Raw genomic sequence first — 19,965 nt, 5'->3', positions numbered from 1 at the left:
ACGCACACATCTTCAGAGCCCCTGATCAATTTGGTCTGTATGATTTAAAAACACAAATTTTCATTGCCCAGGGCTTACCAAGAAAAACAAGTTGATTTCGGCAATCTCACTTCGCTTCTACTAAGTTTCATCTAAATAAATAAATTCAAAACCATAGACTTGCAAATTATCTGGCATTTTCCTTTTGATCAACTTAAGAGAGATAAGATTATTATTGACTTTAGACCCAAATGGTAGAATTAATATCTTCCACAATTCTCCTCTCATTTAACATGAAACTAGACCATAAACTTTCCACCTCCATGTGCCAAAATACATAACTCTGTTTACTGCCTTCTGCCTTTCTAGCAGGACTTTGCTGATAGGTGTTGGCATAAAAAACAAGTGTACTTAAAGAGGATGACCAGCTCATTGCTCAAGAATTCACTCCAGAGTGGTTGCCCTGTGGTGGAATTGGTAGTCCCGAACCTGGTCTTCAATTTTACAGGCCCAGATATGTGATTGTCTGTGTGCATGCAGAGATGGCCAGACTCAAGTGGAATGAAACACTAATAATGTTTACAAATGGCTAAAGCACAAATCAAAAAGCAAACTTATTTTCAATAAGAAATAAAATTGACAAGTCAGGCAGATAATCTGGTAAACTTGAAGATTTATTCCATATCATATAAACAGATTGATTTGTGAGCGTGGAAAGAGAAAAATTGGTTGAATTTTCCTAGATCCTAGTGTGAATCAGCTGTGATACTTGATATACTCATCCCCTGTAGGGATCAGAATATTCAGATTATTTATTTCATCAGAGTACTTGCTTACCTGGATGATACTGCAAACATGCTGAATAATTCTTAGTTTTTGGTTTCCATTTTTAATCTATTCTTTTCACGAGTTCTTTCTTTATATAATTCATAGTACAGATTATTTTATATGCCTATATTCTTACCCTGGCATTGTGGATTAGTCAGTTTTCCAATTCTTTTCTCCATTCATTTTGAAAGCTTTTTTTTTTTTTTGAGACAGAGTTTTGCTCTGTCGCCCAGGCTGGAGGGCAAAGGTGTGATCTCAGCTCACTGCAACCTCTGCCTCCCAGGTTCAAGCGACTCTCCTGCCTCAGCCTCCTGAGTAGCTGAGATTACAGGCACCTGCCACCATGCCCAGCTAATTTTTGTATTTTTAGTAGAGACAGGATTTCACCATGCTGGCCAAGCTGGTGTTGAACTCCCGACCTCAGGTGATCCGCCTGCCTCAGCCTCCCAAAGTGCTGGGATTACAGGCGTGAGCCACTGCGCCCAGCCTGAAAGCATTCTTTTAAGGATAGGTAGCTTCTGGAGATAGTGAATATCAGTAACTCTGTGTTTATTCATTTAATTTATAAAGATCCGTATTATCTCTACTATATGTGAACATTTTACAGTAACACCAATATGCCCAGATATGCTGAACATAATGGTGTTCCCAAGACCTGGGCAGTGTATATAGTAGTGTTGCATTTAGACACTTTTGCTTCAAGCTGGTATTATGGTTGGGATAAAAGAAAAGGAGCTGAAAGACACTTAAAAAATAGCATCAAAGCTGGGCACACTGACTCACCCCTGTAATCCCAGCATTTTGAGAGGCTGAGGCAGGTGGATCATGAGGTCAGGAGATTGAGATCATCCTGGCCAACAAGGTGAAACCCCCTCTCTACTAAAATACAAAGTGTGGTGGTGCGCACCTGTAGTCCCAGCTACTCAGGAGGCTGAGGAAGGGGAATCGCTTGAACCCAGGAGGCGGAGGTTGCAGTGAGTTGAGATCGCGCCACTGCACTCTAGCCTGGTAACAGAGCAAGACTCCATCTCAAAAAAAAAAAAAAAAAATGGTGTCAAGTATGAAAACAGACTAATTATTTTTATTCATTTATTTATTTAAACTGGAGTCTCACTCTGTCACCCAGACTGGAGTGCAGTAGTGTAATCTCAGCTACCCACAACCTCTGCCTCCTGAGCTCAAGTGACAATCATGCCTCAGCCTCCCAACTAGCTGGGACTACAGGCACACGCCACCACACCCAGCTAAGTTTTTGTATTTTTGGCAGAGATGGGATTTCACCGTGTTGCTCAGGCTGGTCTCGAACTCCTGAGCTCGAGGGATCCACCTGCCTCAGCCTCCAAAAATGCTGAGATTACAGGCGTGAGTCACCACGCAGGCCAAAAACAGACTAATTAATTTTCAAAGCTCTCATGAAAGCCACATTCTCCTCCCTCCTTTTCTTGCTCTTGCAGTATTGGCTATAGTAAAGCCAATACTGAACTCTGTAGAGACACAAAGTAGAGCTTAGTCTTCTTGGAAAGGGCACAAATTACTGGGTAGGTATATCAGGAAGGTTTCAGATTCCCTATGGCAGATGTGCTGGGTGAATTTAGTCTGCTTCTCCCAGCCTCAAAGGGCAGAGACTCTTTTTTATGACTTCATTTTGTGATGTTAGTCAAATTGAGGCCTGCAGGCAGGAGATAGCCCATAAAGGCTCATGTTAGTGCTCTGATTCAATCATCAGAAGAGAGACTTGGGTGGCTCTTAACTTCAGGAAAGCCATACTTACAATATCCCCTATAAGGCCGATCTTGTAGTATTTTGAAGACTTCCTTTTAAATAGATTCCATAGGCTTTTGAATCATTGTTCTCACAATGTTATGTATAATATGCAAATACTAAAGTAAACATAAACACATGTTTGAATTATAAACCCTAATAGATAGGAGGAAGCACTATTCCTAATTCCTTTTGACAGTGTCAGCACTGCCAGGGGCCCAGCTGAAGGCCTTCTGCTCCCTGACACTATTGTCGTCTTCAAGGCCTTAGAAAATCACTTCCAAACTCTAGCTTTTAGGGAAAAGGTAATTTGGCTTTTCTGGGAAAGCATGGTGCAATAGATTCATCCAGAAGGGTGAAGAATTCTTATAATCTAAAACTGCAGGTGGAGATCTAAGTACATTTAGAAAGGAAATTTGTTGAGAGTGCCACCAATTGTCTAAAAAGTAAGTACTAAAATTACCAGAGGTGGCTGGGCACAGTGGCTCCCACCTATAATCCGAGAACTTTGGGAGGCCGAAGTGGGTGGATCACCTGAGGTCACGAGTTTGAGAACAGCCTGGCCAACATGATGAAACCCTGTCTTTACTAAAAATACAAAAATTAGCTGGGCGTGGTAGCAAACACCTGTAATCCCAGCTACTCAGGAGGCTAAGGAAGGAGAATTGTTTGAACCCAGGAGGCAGAGGTTGCAGTGAACCGAGATCATGCCACCACACTCCAGTCTGGGCAACAAGAGCTAAGCTCTATCACAAAAAAATAAAAAATAAAAAATAAAAATTACCAGAGGTGTGTATAATAATTATTTTAAATGAGTACATTCAAACCTTTTTCCTCATCTATAAATTTATGGCCTTGAAGAATAATGCCTTTAGGGCATCATTTTTATGATATCAAGAGCAAAAAAGATAGAAAGTTATCATCACAAAACCAGAAGCTCTAGCCTGCTGTAAGGGGTGATGTGTGAGGTTGTTGGATTTGATAGAAGATTACTGGGCAGATTGTTAAATTTGCCTTCTCTGGTGATCTTTTACATTTTGACAAATTCTTCCTTGTTTTGAGATGATTTAAAGATATGGTTATGAAACAGAACAGAACTTTTAAATCAAAGTTGAAAGTTTTCTTTACTGTCTGGAGTACAGGTGTGTTACAATGAATATATACATAAATAAATGGAAAATTATGCAGAAGTTGGAAAGCATTCACTTTCTGGCAATATCTTCTGGAGAAGCAAAACAATGGAGAAGAGGAAAGTTGGGAAAGCCAAATTTCTGTGCTAAGGTCATAATTGTCTTACTCTCTAATCTTCTGAGTCTCTCCATTGTGTCGGAGTTTCTCATCACTGGAATGGAAGCTCCACACAGGCAGGGATCATCATCTGTGTATTTATTTTTTGTTTATTTATTCTTTTTACTTTTTGAGATGCAGTGTCTCTCTGTCACCCAGGCTGGAGTGCAGTGGTGTTATTTCGGCTCACTGCAACCTCCACCTCTCAGGTTCCAGCAATTCTTCTACCTCAGCCTCCTGCATAGCTGGGATTGCAGGCATGAGCCACCCTGCCTGGTTACTTTTTGTATTTTTAGTAGAGACAGGATTTCACTATGTTGGCCAGGATGGTCTCGAATTCCCGACCTCAGGTGATCTGCCTGTCTTGGCCTCCCAAAGTGTTGGGATTACAGGCGTGAGCCTCACCCGGAATCATCTGTGTTTTTAACTGATGTATCCCAATCATCTAGAAAGTGGCTAGCTCATAGTAGGCTCTCAGTTTATACTTACTGATTAAACAAATCCATAACATGATATTAATCATAGCAGCCTCTATATATTTGGCTTGAATGTTTCATGGGGGAAACATGAGACAAAGGAGCTTGAACCTCCTTGGAAGAAGATTCTTACCTAAATCCAATTAGAGTCAATTTTTTTTATTGCTTACACAGGCTTCCAAATCAAAATCATCTTGAAGCCAGCAGCAGTTGACATCTTCCAGAGGTAGTATAATGCCAAATCCCAGCCTTGCTCACCTCTCTTAGTGTGGCCTCAGCTGTATGCTGAAATATGGTAGTGAAAAGACTGGGATATAAATAACAGATCCCAGTTTTTTCATTAGTTATAGGACCTTGGCCATGTTTTTTAACCTTTGATAATTTGGTTTCCTAACAATGGGGACATGAGTAATATCAACCAGGGAGCTCTAAGGATAAAATGAGATAATTCATGTAAAGTGTCCCGCATAGTACAGCACATGGGAAACACTCCATAAATGTTAAATTATAGCATTTTGCCATCAGAGAATTTCTTCTCAGTTCATTTTCTTCTGTTCATTTTTCTGCTTGAGCACTTGTATCGGTTTCCTTGGGCTGCCATAAAAATGACGACAGACAAGATGACTTACAACAGCAGAAATTGCTCACGGTTCGGGAGGCTAGATGACCAAGGTGTTGGGAGGGCCTGACTCCCTCTGAAACCTTTGGGAAAGGATCTTTCCTTGCATGTTTCAGTTTCTGGTAGCCCCCGACGTTCTTGGCTTGTGGTGGAGAATCCCCATCTCCACGTCAGTCTTCATATGGTGTTCTTCCTGTGTCTCTTCACATCATCTTCCCTTTACGCGTCTGTGTCCAAATTTTAACTTTTATAAACACACCAGTCATCTTGGATAAGGGCCCACCCTGGTGACCTCATTTTAATTTGTTCACTTCTTTAAAGTCCCTATTTCCAAAAGAGACTACATTCTGAGGTACTCGGGATTAAGACTTTAGCGTATTTGGTGGAGAGGGACAAAATTCAACCCCTAATAGAAAAGCAGACAGGACAAAAGTAATGAACTGAGAAGAAATCCTCAGCTAGCAAAATAATAACATGATTCTTTCTCCTCAACTAAGCGTGTCCTTCTTTCCCCAGTGGGGGTGGATCATATAATTGGCAGCGAATTAGGAGCTTTTAAGTTTAGGCTTACCTGTCTCACCAACAGTCTACATCAAAAAAAGTCACTCAAATTCTACAGACCTAGGTTACTTCAATGTAAAATGAAGGGGCTGAACCACATGATTCTACCATGTCTTCTAATTTCAAAAGGCCATGTTTGCAAAGTGTAGCCCTCTTCTTCTCAACTACAGTCAGTGTCTACATCTCCTGGATTCTCTGTGTATCTTGATGTTCCTGTAACTAATAATAAAGGCTCCCATCATTACCACAAAAAAATCAATATGTGAGATAATTGATGTTAATTAGTTTGAGCAGTTTCACAATACATACATATATCAAAGCATCACGCTGGGCATCATAAATATATATAATTTTCATTTGTCAATTAAAAAAATAAGAAGAAGAATAAGTAGTTCTGATATATCCCAGGCAATTTCATTTGTCCCAATGTATACTTGCATTAGAATCCCATTGTTCATAATGCTATTTAATGAGAACACGGGTCTTTTCAAATGAAAGTTTTATTGGAGTTAGACTGATAAAATATCTAAATAGTGCCAGTGAGCCTTTTTGTGTGTGTTTTTATTGCTTTTTGAAATTTTCTAAAATTTGTGGACATTTGTTTTAATGTCAAACACCCTCCACATAGAAATAAGATCCAAGGTATGAGGGTTTGTACTATGTGTCTTTTTTGATTATAGTATAATACAACTCCTGTGAAAGTCATAAAACCAAAATTTTCAAAGGATTAGAGGAAATGAGAAATTATAGTTGTCCCTGGTTATCTGCAGTTTTGATTTCCCCAGTTTCAATTATCTGTGGTCAAGCACAATCCAAAAATATCAAATGAAAATATCCTGAAATAAACCATTTTTAGTTTTAAACCGCAGGCTGTTGGGAGTAGTGTGATGAAATCTCACACTGTCCCATTCCCATTCCCCAATGATTTGAATTTTCTCTTTGTCCAGCACATCAGTGCTGTCTATGCTACTGGCCCATTAGTTACATAGTAGCCATCTCGGTTATCAGATCAACTGCCATGGGTATCCCAGTGCTTATGTTCAAGGAACCCTTATTTTACCTAATAATGGCCCCAAAGCGCAAGAGTTGTGATGTTCCTATATTATTATAATTGCTTTACTTTACTATTAGCTATTGTAATTAATTTCTTACTGTGCCTTATCTTAGGTATGTATGTATAAGAAAAAACAGTATATATAGGGCTCAATACTGTCCGTGATTTCAGGCATCCACAGGAGGTCTGAGAACATATCCTCTAAAGACAAGGGGGGACTACTATAAATGCTGCCACAGATTCACAGGCTGTTGACAACTTTCCTGAAAGTTTGCTTGGATTATCATTATACTTAAAAGTACAGACTACCATTATACTTAAAAGAAGTCTACTCTGCTGCAGCTAGAAGAAAACTTAAGAAAGAAAATAAGAACTCTATGCCAACTCTGGGATATAACAGTTTTAGAGTGCCCTAGCCAACAAGGGTCGGCCACAGATAGATTCAAGATCACCAACTGGCATTTTCTTGTCCTTCTCTGAAAACTGCTGCCCCAAGTGTTCACGGGATTGTTTCTTTCTCTTTCAGCTTCGTCCATTCTCAAAAGGGAGAAGCGACTGAGGACAAAGAATGTACATTTTAGTTGTGTCACCGTGTACTACTTCACCAGGAGGCAAGGCTTCACAAGTGTGCCCAGTCAAGGGGGAAGCACCCTGGGGATGTCCAGCCGCCATAACAGCGTGCGCCAGTACACTCTTGGCGAGTTTGCAAGGGAGCAGGAGAGGCTCCACCGAGAGATGTTGAGAGAACACCTTAGGGAGGAAAAACTGAACTCCTTAAAACTAAAGGTAAAAAACAAACTCATTTTCTTCAGTCTCTTATCCTTACAGCAATTTGATTGAGTTAACTGTTTTCATATTTATAATCACGAACCAAACTGGGCATTTTACATAACAGACTGCTTGCTGACATTTTTTTTAAAGCAAAACAATATAGTCTGTTTACTGAAAGCAATGTGGGAAACTTACCTGACATAATTTATTCATTCATTCCACCAATATTTACTATTGAATATTGTGAGATCATATGCCCTGTGCTTGGGCTAAAGCTAGTAGGAGACCAAAAATAGATGTGGTCCTCTCTGTATAGGAACTTATAGAATAATAGAAAATTAAAATATTAATAAAAGTGCTAAACAAAATAAAAGCACAACTTCATTGAGTGCAATGTAGAAGTGTTGCAAGGTATTATGAAAGTTTATGACAGGGAATTGATGTGGTCAAAGAGGTCAAGGAAAGCTTTCTCAAGGAAGTGAAATGAAAATCTGAAGAGGTGACTAGGCAAAGAGGATTGGCAAGAGCATTTCAGATATCAGGAAAGCCAGAACAACTGTATTAGTCTGTTTTCACCCTGCTGATAAAGACACACCCGGGACTAGGTAATTTATAAAGGAAAAGAGGTTTAATGAACTCAGTTCCACATGGCTGAGGAGGCCTCACAATCATGGCGGAAGGCAAAAGGCCCTTATTACATGGCGGCAGCAAGAGGGAAAGTGAGAGCCAAGTGAAAAAGGAAACTCCTTATAAAACCATCAGATCTCATGAGACTTGTCACTACCATGAGAACACTATGGGGGAACCACCCCCCTGATTCAATTATCCCCCACTGGGTCCCTCCCACAACACATGCGAATTATGGGAGTTACAATTCAAGATGAGATTTGGGTGAGGACACAGCCAAACCATATCAGCTACCTTGTGCCAGGAGAGAGCACAGTGAGTCCACAACGGCTCGTGTGGCTGGAGCAGAGGCAAGAAGAATGAAGTAACATGAAGGAGGCAGGAATGAGGCTTTGTAAACCATATTAAGGTATTTTTTCCTCTTCTTCCTAAGGCCATTAAAAGTCATCAAGAGTTTTAAGCTGAGTTGGAGTGGCAGGATATGATCCAGCTCATGAAATGGTGGGAGAAAAAGTTGTGGGTAGGGTAAGTGATGTTGAGACGGGATGGAATATATGAAGTTAGACCAGTTAGAAGGCTGTTACCACAGTCAGGGAGAGAGGTGACAGTAGGTTATATTAGACTGATGATGGTAGGGGAGTTGGAGAGAGATGAATAGAGGGAGAAATTTAGCAAACAAAATCAACGGTGTTTAATGACAGGTTGGATTTAGGAGGAAGAGAAGGAGATTGTCAGGAATGACGCCTAAATTTCTGGCTTGCAAAACTGAATGGGTTGTAGGTGATAATACTGTTTTGCTATGACAAGGAACACAGGAAGGGGACAGGCTGGGGGTGGGATGTGCATAGTGAGATCATTTTTGGACATACTGAGTTTGAGGGGCTTTTGAGCCAAGAGATGTCAGGAAGGTATCCAAGTGGAAAAACTTATTTTTGTGCCACTTTAGAGATTAAATGGAGAGAAATACGACACTGAAAACATCTTTTGTCAACTAAAGACACTCTTCCATTGGATTATCACCTTATCAATTGATAGGAAATATTTTTCCATCATTATCTAATGACAACGAAAATTTTTCTTAGGTCATCCAGGGTACTTAACGTAAATGGTCATTTGTTAAATACCTGAAGCACCATAAGCACAGCTGGGTTAGCATTACTTTTAGTTTTCAGAATAAAGTCAGTCAGCAGGGGTGTGATGTGTGTTTCAAAACATCTTGTTTTCATGTACTTTGCAATGTATATATGTGCCATGTTCCCAATTGCATGGCAAAGCAGTCACTTAAATTAAGCTGGATACAAGCTAGCTTAGAGCATGTCTCTTACTTTGGCAGTATTTTTGGCAGGTTTCACTGAAAGTCTCAGGTCTCATTAAAAGTTTTGTCAGTAGCAATCCTCTATTATTGTTGTTGTTTTTTATGCTTGCTCTGCGTGTAGCTTAATTTAGTAAAAATTCTCAAATTTGCTTCTCTTCTGAAATCCACCCTCTGCCTTTGTCACCCACAGCAAACCAACTCTACCCTCTACCCAAAGAGTGAAGTCGTTCTCCAAATTCAAGTATTGGTAGCACAATAGTAATGGCTACCAATTATTAAGTGATTTTATTTGCCAGGTACTTTATGAACATGATTTAATGTAATCCTCAGGAAGACCCAGTGGAATAGGTAAATTATTAGAACATGTTTACAACTGAGAAATAAAAGCAGCACAGAGATGTTAAGTTGGCTCATCCAAATAGAAAACAGATTCTATTATCTTATTACTTCCTATTCTTAAATTAATTGATTAGCTCCTATAGGTGTTGAGAAAGACAATCTTTGTACCTTTGGGGAGTCATCCTGTCTGGGGTTTGCTACTGTGTGCAGTGGTTTTTAACAGCTGGGGGACTGACATGCTGTCTGAGAACCAAAAGATTTATTGTGGTGAACTTTGAGGCACGTGATACATGTGATGAATGTTCGGGGAAGCCACAAACCTACAGCAGCCTTCTCCCATGTGCTATGTACTATAATTTGTATCCAGCTACTTCCATACATTTTTTTAAACAAGCTGGATGAGAAAAGAAGGAGCAAAAAGACCACTCTATTACTAATTTGTTTTTTAAAATTCTGCATAGTGTTGGATGTTGGAGAGGCAATCATCTGAGCGAGTGTCAGGTATCGGTTTGTTATTCGTAAGTGAAAACACAGTTTTCCCATTTGGTGAAATGTAAACAAAAGGCATTTGGTTATCATCACTACTTCCATATAAATGCCAACCTAAAAGATAATGAGATTTTGAGGTGATCCAATCTTAACCTCACTCTGCTTAAAGTATTCAGAAACACATGTCACACAAAGCTAAAAGATCACAGCAATGTGAACCAGGTTTTTAAAACTCTGAGGAGAATTAATGGAGAAAAACTTGTGTATATTTTCATTGTAATTCTTCTAGTATATGAACTTCTATGATTTTTAAAATATTATTGACTATGGTTTAGCTATCCAAAGCCAACTACCCCAAAACATAGCTATTCAAAAATTTCACTCTGATACTTGAAATTTCACTTTTAATGTGGTATTTGTTTGAAATATAAACACCTCTGGTGTAAGTAACAAGATATAGATGCCCCTCAATTTGCAGTGGAATTATCTCCTGATAAACCCATCGTAAATTTAAAATATCATTAAGTTGAAAAATGCATTTAATACACCTAAGCTACTGAACGTTATGGCTTAACCTAGCCCACCTTAAACATGCTCAGAACACTTACATTGGCCTACCGGAGAGGAAGATCATCTGGCCACACAGTTTGCCATTGGGTAGCAGTTGTTCATCCTCATGATTGCATGGCTGACAGAGCTGTCCCAATACCCTGCATCGTGCAAGGATATTGCTAGCCCAGCAAAAGATCAAAATTCAAAATTCAAAGCCTAGTTTCTACTGAATGTATATTGCTTTTGCACCATCATAAAATCATAAAAACCAAACCATCATAAACCAGGGACCTTTTGTAAATGTGGCTAAATTGATTTCATTATTTTGACTGGCGCAGCAGAAGGGTCATTGGTACGGAAGAGCATTCCAAAAAGAAAAGTAAGGATTGTTAAAGACAAACTTTGCTCACTGTGAGTTGGCCTGAGTTGGTCCTTTGTGATTGGCAGTGAATTGCCTGCTGAATAAGGAGTGGGGAAAGGCAGCATCTGACAAGACAGACATTTTCCAAAGCTATCATTATGGAGACACGTAATACACCATGGGAAACTCATTGAACTCAGAGCTAGATAGTTTCCTTCTACTTCTTTGAAAACCAACAGCCCCAAAACAGGAAGGAGAAGCTCCTCTTTCCACTGTGCCTCTGTATCTTTTCAGGGTGTCTTTGCTGAGTTCCAAATAGAGAACGCATTTATATAATGGCACCTCTCATAATGGGGCTTTAATAGAGAAATATGAGAAAAAGAAATACATGCATATACACTTCTAGACATTATAATACATCTACAGATGTTATAATACATCTATAGATGTTATTTTGGAAACAAAATAAAGATGTTATTTTGAAAACAAAATGAAAGTAGAAATGTATGTTTTGATCATAAAATTGCTCCTAATTTAGTAATTCATCTTCCAATCAAGTTATGATTTTAGATATATCAAAAAATAATATGTATGTATTACCTTAGAACAAATCCAATTCTATTTGGGGGAGTTCAAGTGTGTATTTTTTTGTTAGTGGTACTGGTCTTTCAAACATTGTCTATAAACAACTAATAGAGAAAGCTGATTGAATAAAATGCATTTCTAGAAGAAATAAGTAGCTTTAGATTTCTAAATTACAGAGCACAGTTCTTCTTTGTCAAGCCCATTCAAACATGTCGTAGTCTTCACAGTAATCAATGCAGTCATCTTAATACTATACACTTTTCCAAATTAAGTGCTTAGATTTCATCATCTGTACCACATTGTTGAACAATTACATTAGCCTTTATTCCCAATTCACATGTATCTGTAAAATGCATTAGGCAGCCATTTGTAAAAGAACATTGGTGTCCCAATTGCCTCTGGGTTCTGTCATACTGGATTCTGCTACCTTGTTCTAAGAAATTTAATTTAGCTTTCACAGCTTTGGCTTGCCTTTTTATTTTTTCAACCCAAGTTGTTCCTCTTATTTCTGAGATCCAAGGGTCTATCTTCATTCTTGCTGCCATTTCTAATTGCTTTTCAGAATTATGTAATTTTCTCAATTTTTCAGTCATATGCTCCTTGAGTAATGCGTGGCTGTTACTTGCCCTCCTTCCCTCATTTAAAAAACAAACAAAAAAAGTTGTCAGATGGTAACTCTTCCTTTAATGATTAACCTTTAAAAAAACTCTACATAAATTTTTTCATCCCAAATCTCAGATTTATGACTGTGCTTTACCCATTTAGTGACTTACCAATGCGATATTATCGTTCTCCACTTCACCTCCAGCCCTTCCCTTTGTATCCCCTCGAAAGTCTTATGATTTATCTTCCAGATAAGGGCCTTAAATGCCCTGATAGACAGAAGAGATTAGAGGCTTTTGAGAAAGAGTTGAACTATATCAATCATCAACATTTTTGGATGTGTTATTAACTATTTCCCCATACTCTGATTCTTTATTAGATGTGTCAGAACCTGTCGGTCATGATATGTTTGAACTCCATTTATCCTCACAGAATTTCTGTTAGATTGTAGAGATTATGCTACAGCATACTTAGTGTCAGAGCTTCCGGAATGCATCCCCAAATGGAGGCCCACTTTAACATCAAATGGAAAACTTTGATGTGCCAAATACCTGCTCTGTCACATACACAACCTATTTTGACAGAGAAAATAAACCTAAACAAAGTGATGGAGACTAAAAGGGTGCACTGCAGCCCTGGGCAAATGCCATACATTTAAGAATATGTTCTTTCAAAATATTGTTGGTGTTTTAGTTTAAATGGAACAACTAAGCATATGTAATCAAATCTTTAGTTTCTTTCTCTGCAACAACCATTGGACTGTTAATTTAGGGAAGTCAATTGCTGATTCTCCTGATTAAAATGTGGGGTATATTCAGTGATGTGCTGGAGCCAGCTTGTTAAAGTTGCTCACTAAAGTGGATTGTGTACTTCTCTTCCCAACGGTAGCTTGAAATCAGCTATGATGGGTGTATTTAAACCATGAGATTTGGCAAACATGACAAATTAGAATTTTTTTCCAGAGTGTCAGTTGTTAAATATTTACTAGCATGCTACTAGATCCGTCTGGCTTATTAGCTACCACTGAAAGAAGCGATGTTGGTCTAAATCAGAGGGTAGGAGAAAAAAATTTGAGAGGAAATTTTCATATGTCTTGTATGTTGATACTAGCATCATCCCTCCTGGTGACTGTGTGGTAATATGTATTCCAAGGTCCTATTGTGACTTCAGGTTGTTGAAATTCTCATAAGCTAACAAAACAACCAAACATTCCTAGTTCTTTGAGGGTATAATTAAATTGGTTCCAGTTTGCCATCTGCAATTAACAGCTAATGAGCTAAAGAACTATATTATAAGATGTGACTCAATATCCAAATGATATACATATTTTCCTTTAGTTTTCCAGAGACTTTATAGACTAGGTCACTGTCCAACTCATACCACAAAACCAGGAATTTATTGTATTAAATACATATCCTATGCTTTCTAGCCTCTCATTGAACAATTCTGGTGATCCAGAGCACACAGCTTTTTGAAGTAGCCCATTTCATTTTGCAGCTTTAATTGTTAGAAAGCTCTTCCTCACATTGAGCAACCTGCTACCATGTGATTGCAAACTTTTGACCCGAATTCTGCTCCATAGGTACACAGAGTAAATCTTCCCTATTTTCTGAATTCTGGCTGTTTGAAAGCAATGGTGATGGACATGCAAATATTTGAAGAAAGCTTATGGGCTCTATATGTTTCTGTTCTGTAGGATTAAACATCCTTGGTTCTTTCCACTGATCCTCCTGGGGCATGGCTTTTAGGTTCTTTGTTGCCCTGGTTTCCTTCCTCTGGATACAGTGCTATTTATGTCTCCTTCATAATATGGTACTTGATCTGGACATGGTGCTCCAGGAATATGTTACGTTATCTTCTCCCAAGTTCTGGATGTTCTTTCCATAGAATACACTAAGGATATAGTGACTTTTGGACCGTGATCAATTTTTTTTGTTCTTAGTAAGCTGGTGGTAAGCAAAAAACAAACAATAAATAAACTAAACTAAACAAAGAACAAGCAAACAAAACCCAGGTCTTTTAAGCCAACTCTGCATTATGATATAAATCAAAATTTTGTAACATCTCCATGGCAAAAGCCCTCTTTAGTGCTAGACATGGCCTGTAAAGAGTGATCAATAAAGTTTTGTCACATTTAATTTCAATAAACTTGGTCTTGTCATCTGTAGATGTGATAAGCTTGCCTTTTAGGTCTTCATCCAAGTTATGGACTTAAAACTGCATTTAAGAAAACAGGGCCAAGTTTAGGATATCCTCTCAAGGTAGCTGTCCTCAAGAGTAAAAGGAGAAGCACCCCACCATGACCCCCACAGAGAAACATTGCCAGGGCGTGCCATTGCTACTGATAGGATGTATAAATGCAGTATCCTTCATTCCTGGCCTCCTTGGTGGTACAAAAGAGGCTAAGCATCACTGGTCTTAGAGGCATTTTTACTGCTCAGCTAACTAAAAAGTCATATATGCAACCATATTCTTATTAATCAGATTACATTCCATTTTCCACATGAAGAGCGTAAGAAATTCTGTCAGAGTGAAAGAATGGGAAATTCTCAGAACTATATTCTTGTCTTAGAGACAAAATAAGAAATTCTCTGGCCGGGCAGGGTGGCTCACACCTGTAATCCCAGCACTTCGGGAGGCAGAGGTGGAGAATTGCTCGAGGCCGGGAGTTAAAGACCAGCCTGGGAAACATAGTGAGATCCCTTCTCTACAAAATAATTTTAAATTTAGCTGGGCAGTTGCATGTTCCTATAGTCCCAGCTACTTGGAAGGTTGTGATGAGAGCATCACTTGGGCCCTGGAGTTCAAGGTTGCAGTGAGCTATGATTGTGCCATTGTACTGTAGCCTGGGTCCCAAGTGACAGAGTGAGATTCTGAGAAAGAAAAGAGAAAGAAGGAAAGAAAGAAAGAAAGAAAGAAAGAAAGAAAGAGAAGAAGAAAAAGAAGAAGAAGAAGGAGGAGGAGGAGGAAGGAAGGAGAAAGAAGAAAGAAAGAAAAAAAGAAAGAAAGAAAGAAAGAAAGAAAGAAAGAAAGAAAGAAAGAAAGAGGAAGGAAGGAGAAAGAAGAAAGAAAGAAAGAAAGAAAGAAAGAAAGAAAGAAAGAAAGAAAGAAAGAAAGAAGAAAGAAAGAGAGGAAAGAAAGAAAGAAAGAAAGAAAGAAAGAAAGAAAGAAGAAAGAAAGAGAAAGAAAGAGAGGAAAGAAAGAAAGAAAGAAAAAAAAAGAAAGAAAGAAAAAGAAAAAGAAAGAAAGAAAGAAAAAGAAAGAAAGAAAGAAAGAAAGAAAGAAAGAAAGAAAGAAAGAAAGAAAGAAAGGAAGAAAGAGAAAGAGAGGAAGGAAGGAAGGAAGGACGGAAAGAAAGAAAAAGAAATTTTCAGGACTAGAGCACTGGTTTTCCAACTGTGATCCATGGGGTCTGAGATTAGGGGCCAGGGCAGAAAGCCCAAGACACAGATCTCATTCTCACTTTTATCTTCCATATGTTAAGGTTCTGCACAGAATTTTAATTGAAAAATGGACACTTTCCCCATAGTAAACTTAGGCAATAGTCTAATAATTACCGCTCTTTTTTGTCACATGTACAGAGACCATCTTTTAAAGTATTTTTTTCTAGAATATTGTTATTCAGAACTAGCTTTTTTTTAAAAAAATTGTTCCCACTTTGATTATCTTGTAATTCTTTACTCCATGACTCTTCAAAACTGTTACACTGCACAAGCATAACTTCAAGCTTTTTCATTGCCTTAAAGCATAAATTGTCTGGGCCTGGAGATTCTTCCATAAAACAGCGGAGTCCTCTTTCACTGTCTCCTCACTCCTTTTTGCTTTAAATCCTTCCTGACATGCCTGTTCTCGCATTTTTGGTTTGAAGGTTTTTCTTTTTGAAAATGACTATGGAATCTGAATAGGAAGTAAATAATTCTGTTTGTGACTTTGTACCTAGCCTTCCTTTTCATGTCTATTCTCTCTTCCTCCCCACCACTTCAATAACTTGCACATATATTTTGTGTTCTTACCACATCATATCATATTTATTACACGGTCATCTCCCCCAGCAGACTGGAACCTCCTTATATGGCAGAACTGTTGTACATCTATAAAACCCCATACCTATTACAGTGCTTGGCAATATGCCATAGTGATTAAGAATATTCATTTATTCATTTTAAAAATGTATTAATCAATTACTATGGGACTGGCAATTAACAAGGTGCAAAGGATACACTGGTAAACAAGACAGATGTCATCTCTGCTCTCAACATGCTCACAGTATGATAGGGGAGATAAACATTAAATCAATCACCAAAGCTAATATAGTCTTACAACACTAGACCACAGGCTATACAGATTTCTCAGGCCAGGATAAATAAGTTAAAAGTCAGCTGAGAAAATCAAAAGAGTAATACATTAGCTCAACCAGCTTCAATCAGCTTTATCTGATGTCCTCTCCATTAGAAAGGCCACCTCCACATGCCCAAAAAGTAGGACCCAAAGGAAATACTAACTGGTGAGATGTTATATCTTTGGTTTGCTCTCTGTTTTCTTCTTTCCTGAGCTCTTGCTTTCTGTGTCTGAATCATATCCTTTCTTTCTTTCTTTTTTTTTTTTTTTGAGACAGAGTCTCGCTGTCGCCCAGCCTGGAGTGCAGTGGTGTGATCTCAGCTCACTGCAACCTCCACCTCCTGGATTCAAGCAATTCCCTTGCCTCAGCTTCCCAAATAGCTGGGACTACAGGTGCCTGCCATCAATCCTGGCTAGTTTTTGTATTTTTAGTAGATACAGGGTTTCACCATGTTGGCCAGTCTGGTCTTGAACTCCTGAGCTCGCTATCTGCCCGCCTCAGCCTCCCAAAGTGCTGGGATTACACGTGTTAGCCACCACGCCCTGCCCATATCCTTTATTTCTGAGTGAGCTATTTCTAGGGAAGCTTATTCTGCTCTTTTGTCTCTTGCCCCACAGCACTGAGATCAGCTCTTAGAGTGTACTGCAACGTTATCTTTTTTTTGTTTCCTTTTGTTCAGTTTTTCTACCATTGCTCTGAAGAATTTTTACTCCAACTGGTCTTGAAAGCATGGCTCAAGCTTTGGAGTCAAATAAACCTAAGTATGATCTTCAACATCATCACTAATTGGCTATTTAGCTAGACTTTGGCAAATTATATTCTCTGAGCTTCAATTTTCTCAACTAAAAAAATTTTTACTTTATAAGACTGTCATGCAAATTAGGTGAGATAATTTATATACAGTATGGACCTTAATGGCTAGTATTTACTATATGGCAGCTTAGGTCATTCTCAACATCATCGTCTTTATTACAATATGCAGTGATCAGTGTCTGTGAAGTTGAATTTGTTTTTCACATTCTTGTTTCTGGAAATCACTCTCTTTTTCACACATGTGAATAATTCAGTAATGACCAGAAAATTTTATTAGTAAACATACCTTTGAAGTGCTAAAAAGAAGTGTTTTTATTTTTGTTGTTTGTTTTATTTTGTTTTGCCTTGGCATTTTAGTCAATCTATACTTTTAGTATTGTTTTCCTCTTCTAATCATTTTATTAGTTGAATTGAATTGGGTGTTTGGGGGCCCTTGATGGCACCAAAAATTTTATCTCATTAAAATTTATGGAAGAACTCATTCATAACATGATATGGTAAAAACAAAACAAAAAGCTGAGCCTTGATTTTTATTTGGGATCCCTATATTTGACTCAAAGCTGTCTGAGAATCACTCCACTGATTCTGACAGTAATGTGTCCCATCCCTCAGGTGTGTTTAGATGGGCAAAATGATTTATTCTATAGGGCTTTGGGAATGGTTTTCTCACAGTTATCAGTGCATACAAATCTGCAAAATTAAGATGTTTGGTTTCCACCTGTCAAAAAAAAGTTATAGTGGTTTTATTTGTAGTGAGTCTGAACAAGTTTACACAGTGGCTTAAGAACTAAGTCCATCTTAAGTGTCATCATTGAAACAAAGCAAGCATACACACATGTGCATGCATGCCCACTCACACATGCCCACCCCACACATATATACACACAAGGGCCTTGACCTGGAGATCCTAACAGTACAACATAGATACATGCATACAGAGATAGGATAAGCATAAAATAAAGATGATTAAGTCAAATCATAAATTAAGTCAGTATTCATCACCTGTAAACTAGCTAAGCCAAATGGCAAAGAAGAATTTCTCTCTGAATAACTGCTATTTATCTACTTTTAGGTCTTCAGTTATGGACCAAGACAGGGAGTGATCCCATGCAAGTTCAATCATCTGGATAATTTATAGGTCAATGACTGTATCATGCTCTGTCCTATCTCAGGCCTTTGAAACTATTGTTGCTGAGCATGGAATGCCTTCTGTCACCATTGTTCATTTAACTGCTGCTCTATTTTCAGATTTGAATACTGAAGTCTTCCCACTTCACCCCACTGCCAGCCCCACCTGTAGGTGCCTCTCCTACATAACCCTCAAATGCCCCATGTTCACCCTAAGCTAGGAAATCCTTATGAACTGGGTTAAAATGACCAGATTCTTGTCTCTTTACTCCAGTTCATTGGGATCAAGGGCTGTATGTTGTGCACCAGTACACCTAATGCCTGATTCCAAATAATCATAAAAGACTGTTCAGTACCTGTTAAGTGTATTAAAAGAATAGATATATGTAATTATTATTACTTTTAAGAGCACAAGCTGTAGAGTCACATAGTAGGGTTGTAACTTCGTGCACATCCTCATTACTTGTAATCTTGGACAAATTATTTAACATTCCTGTGCCTCATTTTCCTCATCAGTTAAATGAATACAATGATAGTATTTGCCTCATGAGATGTATATGATCCCAAATGAGCTAATGCAGGTAAAGTGTTTAGAACAGTGCCTGGCACACAGATCCAAAAGCTGTTATCAATATTATGTCATATCTGCTTCTACCACTTCTTTAACCCCCACCTGCAATTTCTCTTTCTTTCACACTCAAGAAAACACAGAAATAAAAACAGATTTAAGAGTCAAGGCTATTTGGTAATCTCTTTAAATCACATTTTTTGCAGACTTGCTTTGAGCTCTTGGGGAGGCAACATTATTTTTTTGAAAAAAAAAAAAAAAAAATGACACTACAGGAGACATTTCCAAGTTCCAGATTGGTGGTATCTACTTGAGAAGAGAGCCTTCCTTTGAAAGTGCTGGTTATCCTATGAATAGAATGGCTTTTAGACACATTGTGTCTAATTCCATGTTAAATTCCCAGCTTTGTCTTGAGTACCATAGAAAACTCATAATCTATCTGTGAGATATAAAGAAAAGCATACTGAAAGAGGAGTCAGGAAATTGGGCTCTGTAAGTATGTCTTAGAGAAGTTATAATTAATTTAAGCTTCATTAATGCATGAAATAAGGATGTTGCATTTGACTAACTAAAGTCTGAACATTTAATGATTCTATTTGAGATAGGGAAAAAAAGGTATTTAAAGGTAGCATCATGTCAAGAGGAAAAAAATGGACAAAATGAATATCGCTGTGAATGAAGATGGGTTGTATTAATAAAGAAAAAGAGGTTTAATGGACTCACAGTTCCATTTGGCTAGGAGGCCTCTCAATCATGGCAGAAGGTCAAAGGCATATCTTACAAAGGAAGCTGTCAAGGCTTGGGGCTTGCACCCTCTGAAGCCATGCCCTGAGCTGTAACTTCACGCCTTTTAGCCATGGCTGGAGCAGCTGAGACACAAGGCACCATATCCTTAGGCTGGACATAGCAG

General features: G+C 38.4%; 1 protein-coding gene across 4 annotated transcripts in view; it reads left to right on the top strand.

The window, feature by feature from the left end:
- CSRNP3 (cysteine and serine rich nuclear protein 3) overlaps positions 1-19,965 on the top strand; it is a 215,760-nt gene that overhangs the window by 177,921 nt on the left and 17,874 nt on the right. For all 4 annotated transcript variants that reach the window (XM_055291926.2, XM_055291925.2, XM_055291927.2 and 1 more), the window contains one exon: positions 7,092-7,351. In XM_055291926.2, the coding sequence (XP_055147901.1) occupies positions 7,092-7,351 (260 nt within the window). The remainder of the gene's footprint in view (positions 1-7,091; positions 7,352-19,965) is intronic.

This window comes from Symphalangus syndactylus, chromosome 9 (genome assembly GCF_028878055.3).
Source record: "Symphalangus syndactylus isolate Jambi chromosome 9, NHGRI_mSymSyn1-v2.1_pri, whole genome shotgun sequence".
Taxonomy (NCBI): domain Eukaryota; kingdom Metazoa; phylum Chordata; class Mammalia; order Primates; family Hylobatidae; genus Symphalangus; species Symphalangus syndactylus.
Note: the sequence above shows the minus strand (reverse complement) of the source record. Positions and strands in the feature narration are given on the sequence as shown.